The 8,648-nt window shown below is 41.5% G+C and overlaps 1 protein-coding gene across 1 annotated transcript; it reads left to right on the top strand.

Annotated features, from left to right (window-relative positions):
• Positions 1–303: 303 nt before the first annotated feature.
• Positions 304–8,404, top strand: eve1 (even-skipped-like1). Its single transcript, XM_047571100.1, has 3 exons — positions 304–1,489; positions 3,036–3,277; positions 6,099–8,404. Exons 1-3 carry the CDS (start codon positions 1,486–1,488, stop codon positions 6,588–6,590), a joined length of 738 nt encoding a protein of 245 aa, XP_047427056.1. The 5' UTR covers positions 304–1,485; the 3' UTR covers positions 6,591–8,404.
• Positions 8,405–8,648: the final 244 nt, after the last annotated feature.

The raw sequence follows: 8,648 nt of genomic DNA, 5'->3' as shown, positions 1-8,648 counted from the left end.
TTTGAGGTAATATAAAAAATTTATATTGGGTGTCCAAATAATAAAGAAGTGCATCCAGAAGAATTAAAATAGGTTAGGCTTCTCAGAAAACCAGTACTTGAAGATTCTGTACTGTATTACAACTACAAGATATTTGCACTATATTTACTCCAAATAATCCACTGAAAAATAAATAAAACATAAATCATTCTGATTGTAATAGTCTACATAATGTGTATTTTCACCTTCGGATCTTTACATGTAATTTGATCATCTGATCTGTGCACACTGTCTTACACAGTTTGAAAGGAGCAAGTCAGTTGTGTCCGAGACACATCAGCTACAGATTAAAAAGTCACCAGTGACTCTCAATACCATGATTAGGCTGCAGCACGGTGTGTTTTTATATCCAGATAAATTCCCTCCACCTACCAGTGACTACACCCTACCTGGCGTCTGTCTGTCTCCGTCCTCCGCCTGTCCTCTTTATCATCATGCGGCCGCTGGATTAACAATCACAGCAGATTATAGCCATAATAAACTCCAAAACACACGTTCAAGGGTCAGCTCCTGTGCTGGAGACTGCGGGATAGGTTTCGGTTCATACCGCGCTGCCCTGTCGAGTCTTGTTGTCATAAATAGTTATTATAAGGGTCCAAATAGAGACATTCTACTCAGATTACCTTCAGAAGAAAAGAAAAAAAAAGAAAACAAAAACAAAAACCTAAGCCTGTTTGTTTAATGCAACACTTCTCAGTTAAAAATACACAGTATTCAATTATAGGTGACTTAAAACTGATCGTTTAATTTTGGGATTGCAATCATTAAAAATAATATTATTATGCCTTGTATCTCTTTGTTAACGTAAGATTATAACACCAACGGGCATAACCGTAATATTATCTAAATGAATCATTCCTCTCGGCAAATTTGGAGCCATTAGGCTTGTAATGATTTACTTCCAAACTCGCAAACATCAAACGGCGGAGAACAATGAGGGTCTGGCTGCTGTCTCTGCCTGCGCGACTTTAATTCTCCATAACAAAAGTACAAAGGCCGAGACGGAGACCAAAGGCTTTATCCCTAAACACCTTTAACACCTCTACGGGCCGCGGCGCCGCGCCGGCCCGACGCGCACTCCGCGGTCCGTCTGGAGTGGCGCTGAGGAGGAGAAGGAGAGGATAGGAGAGCAGCCCCGGGGAACACAGACAGCAGGGTGTGGGGAGGAGGAGGAGGGCTGATAAGACAAAAACACCTCATCTCCTTGACCGTCTGAGCAGACCTGGGGAAAGTGTGTGTTTGTGCGTGAAAGCGGGAGCGTGCCATGGAGTTAAGTTTCTGTCGGACTGCGGGCAGCATCTCCACCGGGCCTTTCTGAAGCGCAGAGGAGCCTGCATGAGGGAGATATCTGGCTTAAAGAACCACCGAGAAATTAAAAGAAAAAAAAAAAAAAGGATTTTTAAACTTCCATAACACCACGAAGGCCGCACACACAGAAGCAACCTGATGCGTAAGTAAACGTTAATCGTATGGCAACTTTGTGTGAATTTATAGTTCGTTTTGACAAGAAGTGCCACCAAAGAATTAACAGAAATTAGGTTACTGTTGACAATTTGAAGCCAGTTTTGTAAAACATAGTCTGTTCCAGGTTGTCTAAAAATTTGTGCCAAAATCACACTTTAATAAATAAATGACCCAGTAAATAAGGTATATGCTACTAAATCGTATGTACCATAATAAGACGTAATTAAAATTAGACGTAATTTATAATATGTTGACATAAATTTCAGTTTTTATGTGTTTCTGTACCATTTAAATTAATTTATTGTCCACTGTACCTATTGATTTTCTTTTCTTTTTTTTCAAATGTATCTCTTTATGTATTTATCAATGTGTTTATTTCTACAAACTAAGTTATTTCCGTCTTTTCTTTTCCTTTTATCGTTTGTCCTGCAATATGCAAATGATGGAGGCTGCCATTCGAACTGTGCACGGGGTCGACTTTTCCCTATTGGTTGATCGACATGAGAGCGCATCTAAACGGCCCTTTTAAGTGGCTTTGTCCCACACAGGAGGTCAGGCTATACACAGAAATGACCACCTCCTATCAGGAAATCGTTTGAGAACCAGACTTATCTGACTGAAAATAATGATTTCAGCCAACTGTGTTCCAGTTTGTAGAACACCATCAAGGCACAGAGGGTGGCTCTTAGGTTTTGTTAATAATGGGTCACTAATTTGGAGGATGTGGCTGTTTAAATATGTCAGTATACCTTACAAATATTGTTTAAACACCTGGACGCTCTCCTCAAATGCAGCCTTTGGATACCCAGGACATCTATTAAATGTGTTTGGCTAGCAGGTGGCTAACCAAGACTTCTCTGGTTTGGTGAAAGAACAATTATTATGTTCCAGGGATAAGCTTCAGTTCTCTGGTGGAGTGAACCTGCTCTGATGTGGACCAACCCATGAAGTGAAATGTTGAACTAGTGACACACTTTGCAATGACTCATTTGCATAATAAATCAAAGATGCGGAAACAACTGTAGACGAACTAATACAGAAATGAAGACATAAGTAAATAAAAAATAATTATTTAATAAGCTCAATAACAACAGAAACGAACCGTAAAATGAAATGAAAAATTGATAAAATAATCAAATCCTTTTTAGTGGAGCAAACAGTTACAAATCTATGGAATTTAAATAGAGTCGTGCTAGGTTTTGTCAGTGCTAATCACGGGCTTTGTGAAAGTTTGTTGTTTTTTTACCAGGTTTTTACAAGTAATGTCTCAACACCCAAAGAATAAGGGGGTGAAATTTAGTGAAACATAATGAGATCAAATCACAAGTAGATTGTGAGAGCAATGCTAAACTTGCCATGTTAGACACTTAGTGAGAAAGTTTAATCCAAAAACAGAGACACCATTAATAAAATGGGGACAACCAAAATCTTACGTGTATAATGGTTTGAGAGCACAATCTGTTCAGTTGGAAGTAGTTGAAGACATGGAACCACAACTGACTAAAAGGATAATTTGAAATGTTTCTTTTCAGTGGCTGAGGGCAGAGAGACGCCAATGCCGGACGCCGCCATTGTGCATGGTTCCGGTGGTGATGAGCAGCAGGAGTCGTGTCCACGCAGCGCCCTGTTCGACCAAAGCCGGCGCCACCGGACTGCCTTTACACGAGAGCAACTGGCCCGTCTGGAGCAGGAGTATGGCAAGGAGAGTTATGTGTCCAGACCTCGGCGCTGCGAACTGGCCACTGCACTAAACCTACCAGAGACAACAATAAAGGTATTATGTTTATAATTACACCTGGATCTTTCATACCTTACATTTCCAGTCAAATACCAGTCTGTCGAAAGACCTCTAGAGGTCCATTGAAGTACTTTGGGTTTCAGGTGAATTGATCGCACTCTGAAGACAATTCTGGCCCTAACCCTAAGTACCCAGATGGCATGGTGCACTCTGGGGCAGCGGATTATGGTAATTTGATTGATTGCAATAATGTTCCGACAACACAAAAAGAATTCCATGACACCTCAAGGTGGAAGCTGGCTAGTGTTGGGCTGTCAGTAAGTGTTTGCAACCCTAGTTCTTGCCCAGCCTGGTAGGTTGGACCCTAACCCGAAAAGAGTATGACTGAAAGTAAACAAACTCAAGGAAAGTCAAGGATAGAAATTCAATTTGTGTCTTGTTTTTCATCTTCTTCTCGTCCAAACGTTCCGTTACACAGGAGGTCAGGTCTGTACTCCGATTTATAATTTATTTCATGCTTTTTAGCGCTTTCAGTTTACCTCTTTGTATGACAAATACAGGCTATCACCACCGGCTGGTACGGTGAGTTATTTCCTGTCATTCAACTGAACTTAGATGCAATTGGCTGTAGTCTTTGGGGCGTGTTCAAGTGCAGATTTTTGGCCTAGACACAGTTGACATGAGGCCATGTCATAGTCGACCTTGATTGCTGATAGTTCTTTGGTGTTGGTGTGTCCATGCATTAATTTTGGGTTGACAAAAGTTGACAAAAGAACCTCCATTCTTTCAAGTTTTTATCACTTCCAACTTACCGTAATAGGGGGCAACATTGTTCAGAGCCCTAAGTGTTACTAATTACATTAATGGTTTCTGTTCTATTCAAATGTCATGGCAGATTATGACAGTGATCTAACATGCGCAATCATAGGACCCTAAAACTGGAGCTTCTAAATGGAATTCATTATTCATTTCATTCTTTAACTGACTCAGCCAAAACAATGACGAACACTACCTCCCACATCGAACTTAAGGCTTTACGAAATTCTTGTCTCACCACATTTGTTCTGTTTGCTTATATACACCGCCAAAAACTAAAACCAAGGAGTTCAAAACTGGAGGCACCAATTTTGAGGACTGCAGTGCCCAACCAAGTGACAACGCAACCTTGACATTTCCCATGAATAAGGAGCTTTCGTCTCCCCTCCTCTCCCTTGTGTTTTCAATCAGTACGGTAGATTGAGTAGTGACAGGTTTAGCGGCGTCTAACATTTGACTCAGAGGCCCACAGCGCCCAATGCAGCGGCTTTAATATGTAGTAAATGCGCCCACCTTTCTGCCAACTACTGGTAGGTCTTTTATGAAAGGACAGGAATGTGAGGCAAGGTCTTGTAAATGCTGCCACCTGACGTTTTAGAAGCACAGCCTTCCGGGAGATTCTGTGAGCTGGTAAAACTGTTGAGGACTAGACAGACACACAGACACCTTGTCGGTCTCAGCTTTAAAATATCAAGAAGGCCGAGGTGACGGTGCTGCAAAGGAGAAAAGCAAGAGAAAACTAGGGCAAAAAGTAAGTGGTACGCCATGTAATCTGGTGGAGAACTGTTGTTTTTTCTTTTATCATGTTAGCAATGTGTCTCTGGGGATGGCAGTTTTTGTCTGTCAGTTAATTAGTCCAGTATCCAAGTTCAGTTATTGAGATTGGCTGTAAAATATTAAAGGGCCATGACTCTCCGACGTTGTCTGACCCATTTAACTGATGGGCCGTTTTAGCAGATGTCTCCCTACTCATGGTTTCTACACAATGTCTCCTAAGGACTCTTAGCTCACCATAAAATGTTGTGCAAACATACATGTTCCTTACAAGAAGTACCCTAAGGCCTTCGATGATAAGGTGGACTTTTAATCTAGCACAGTCATGAGGTCATTTTGACTAAAACATTTCGACAGCTGTTGGATTAAATTGTTGACTGTCCCCTGAACTTTAACTTGAGTACAAATTAGAAAACACTGCAATGCTTACAATCTGCAGCTATGAATTTTGCATGCTGATGTTAGCATTTAGCTAAAAACGATGCAATGATAAACACAATTTAGGTCTTAAGAGAGATTTGAATAAGCAGAGTATTGTAGAAGTCAGTGTTTATGTTGTGGACTCTCAGCTGTTAGCAGCTCCTGGTTGTAGTGTATGAGACAGTTATTTCAAGACCATGTGTTGAGAGAGAGAACTTTTGGACCTGGCTTTTTGTGTGGATGTTGCTTAGACATGTACCACCCACCTAGACCAGATCAGGCACCCCCACCCCATAGCCATGGCACCCATTAATGGCGGCAGCACCAGTTTAGGAACAACTCATGAAACAAAATCATGAAAAACAGCACAAGGTATTGATCTGGCCTCCAAATTCCCAAGATCCCAAACGGATCAAATATCACTGGAACAAGCCTGATCCACAGATGCCCCTCCCCTCAACCCACAGGACCACCACTAACAACATTCTGTTGCCAGACACCACAGGACACTCTCAGAAGGTCCATGTCCATTCTCTGATGAACTGTTTTAGAGGCCCAAGGGAGACCAACACTCAGTAATAGGAAGGTGGTCATAATGTTATGTCCGATTGGTGTATTTAAAATAGTTTGAATTAACTGCCATTGATGTAGACTTCTGAGGTATAGATTTAAGGTCACACGTAATACACACAACCATTCAGGACAGTTTATCCACACCATGTTCTCGCCAAGAAGGAGAAATCTCCACTGTCATCTTCTTTGTCACTGTCTAACCCTACCCCTCCTTTCTTAACTCTGCTCCCATTTCTTCAGATTTTACTTACTTTCTTTCCTTCCCTCTTTCTAGGTGTGGTTCCAGAACAGGAGAATGAAAGACAAACGTCAGAGACATTCCTTGCCTTGGCCTCACCCTCTCGTCGACCCACTGGGGGCGCTTCTGTTGGGCCGTGCTTCGTCTTCCCCCGCCTTGCCTTACCCGCTCATCCCGCCACACCTCCCCCACCTCCCCCTACATCACTACTCTCCACTGGGCCTTTCCTCAACGGCATCTCCAGCCCACAGTGCCTACGGCGCACATATACGTCCGCTGGATGCGCTCCACCTCTCCCAGTACCACAGCAGGCCGGGGGGGCTGCCTTTATCATCAGCAGCCTTCTACCCAGCTGCGAGCTTAATGCACCATCCTTCTTCGTGTCCGTGCCCCCTGTGCCTGCACTGGGGACCAGAGCAACTGCTGAAAGCTAGGGGGCAGGGGCAGGGGCTGGGACTGAGCCGACCTCACAGTCCAAAGGCGAATAACCAGTCTGCTGGTCTGGAGCGTAGAGAAGAGATGGTGTAAAACCAGGCGTAATCTGCAAGCACGTAGCAGCACAGTGACTTCCGACAAGTTAAGTCTCAACGGCAGCTGGAACTAGAAAGAAGTGTAAAAATGTGCAACACTAAAGTCCTGCAAAATCAACTGGCAATGCCAATTAATTGCAGGCAATGTTCTCCTATATGACAAACCATATATTGTCTTGATTGTTTCTGAGTTATTTGAGATAAGCTCAGTTTTTCTTCCTGAGCACAAATCTGTTTTTTAGTCGCCGTAACCCCACAATTCACAATAAATGTGCCTGGTGTTTCTTTCGTGTAGATTAAAGGATTTTCAGTTGATTTTAGTTTAATTACTCTTTAGGAATCTATTACTGTGATAGCTGAGTTTGCAATGCATGCACACAAAGGGATATTATAGCCTCCATGGCTTGGTATCCTGTTTACTTAAATTTCTACATATTGACAATTTAAATGAACTTTGTTTCATGACATTTTCAGTTCGCAGCACATGCAAACACGTCTAAAGTTGCCTGTGTTGCCTCTAAATGCAACGCGTTTGTATCATTTTCCGATTCACCTCTTTTGATTCCATGTCCATGCCAACATCTGGCGGACATCTCCTCCAAGTGGTTGGCATTTCTGCAGCTTCATGTAAACCGAATGCCTTTCTCAATTCTCCTTTTTGTCAGTTTCAGCGACAGACATCGTCGATCTCTGGGATTCTTTAACCCTTACTGCCGCGTGTGCCAATAACCAGGGGTATTTTTATTTTTTTTAACAGGTCCCACTGGCGTGGAGAGTTGAGGCAAAAACAATAGAAAACCACAACAAGTATGCACATATTAGTTTGTGGCGAGTGATGCGATTCAGATTTAGAATAGGTTGAGAAGGGGAAGGATGAAGACGTGAAAATACACACACACACGAACACAAAGGGACATTTCTGAAGTGCGTGTCTGTAAAAGCACAAGTGAAGACTTTATTGTACGTATTATAGTTCTGGTGTCGGTTTTCATTGTTTTCTCTGCTGTAACACTAATAACTACTGCTCTATTTATTTGTATAACCATAAAGTTTTAAGTAGCATTCACTGACAACTTTGGCCATTTCAGGGTTTGGAGAGGAGAGTTGTAGTTGTTTACATTTGATTCAAGGACGCATTAAATTCCTAGTTAGGGTAGGAAAGCCAAGTGTGATGCTGTATGTGAGTGTGCCGCCAGGGTTTCAGTCACTGTATTGTGATGTTATTAACACATTTACTGACTAAATAAATCTACATTCACTTCTATACCTAACATCTACTTAAAGTGAGTGTCCAATATTTCACAAAAGTTCACAAATTAGTCTTTCCCAAAATACACTGAACCCCAAATGTGTTCTTAATTTCAAAAAATGTAATCTTCTCCATGTGAACTATAAAGTATCCTGATATGTGACTGAAAACTTTGTATCGAACAAAAAAAACATCAAGTTTTAAAATATTATGTGCGTTTTATGTTTTCAATTCTTTGACCTTTGTTCACACTACAAACCAGATGTCCAGCCCTCCAACGCAAACGGTCGTAAAAACTTCACACGATTTTTTTTTTTTTGTCTCGCAGTTTTCATTTCTTCACATAGCAATCTCATTAACATTTCCACACTTGAAGGGGTTTATTCACAAAACGAAACCTTTTGCACTCACACCATCAGAAGGATAATGATGTCTTTTTTTTTTATTGTGACGCACGAAACAAACCAAAGTTGCGCGCGAAGGATGTTGCGAAGGATTTATTTGAACACTGTCACTTTCTGAGAAGAGGTCGAACTAAGAAATAAAATCATTAAAATCACAAACTGAGATGTTCTACTGACGAGTAATTTCCCCGGGGACATTAAAAAGAGTGAAGGAAAGAAAGAGGACATAAGTAAAATTTGAAGAAATGGGAGCAGAATTTGGAAAGGAGAAATAGTGACAGAGCTGAGAAGATGACAGTGGAGATTTCTTCTTCTCAGTGAGAACATGGTATGGATGAACTGTTCTGAACATTTGTGTGTATTACGTGTGACATTAAATCTATACCCCTGAAATTGACATTGA

The sequence above is a fragment of the Mugil cephalus genome, chromosome 20 (assembly GCF_022458985.1).
Source record: "Mugil cephalus isolate CIBA_MC_2020 chromosome 20, CIBA_Mcephalus_1.1, whole genome shotgun sequence".
NCBI classification, from domain to species: Eukaryota; Metazoa; Chordata; class Actinopteri; order Mugiliformes; family Mugilidae; genus Mugil; species Mugil cephalus.
This window is presented reverse-complemented; position numbering and strand designations above follow the sequence as displayed.

Coding starts and splice junctions, on each gene's coding strand:
- eve1 (XM_047571100.1), top strand. Junction 3,278..6,098: donor TACCAGAGACAACAATAAAG/GTATTATGTTTA, acceptor CCCTCTTTCTAG/GTGTGGTTCCAGAACAGGAG.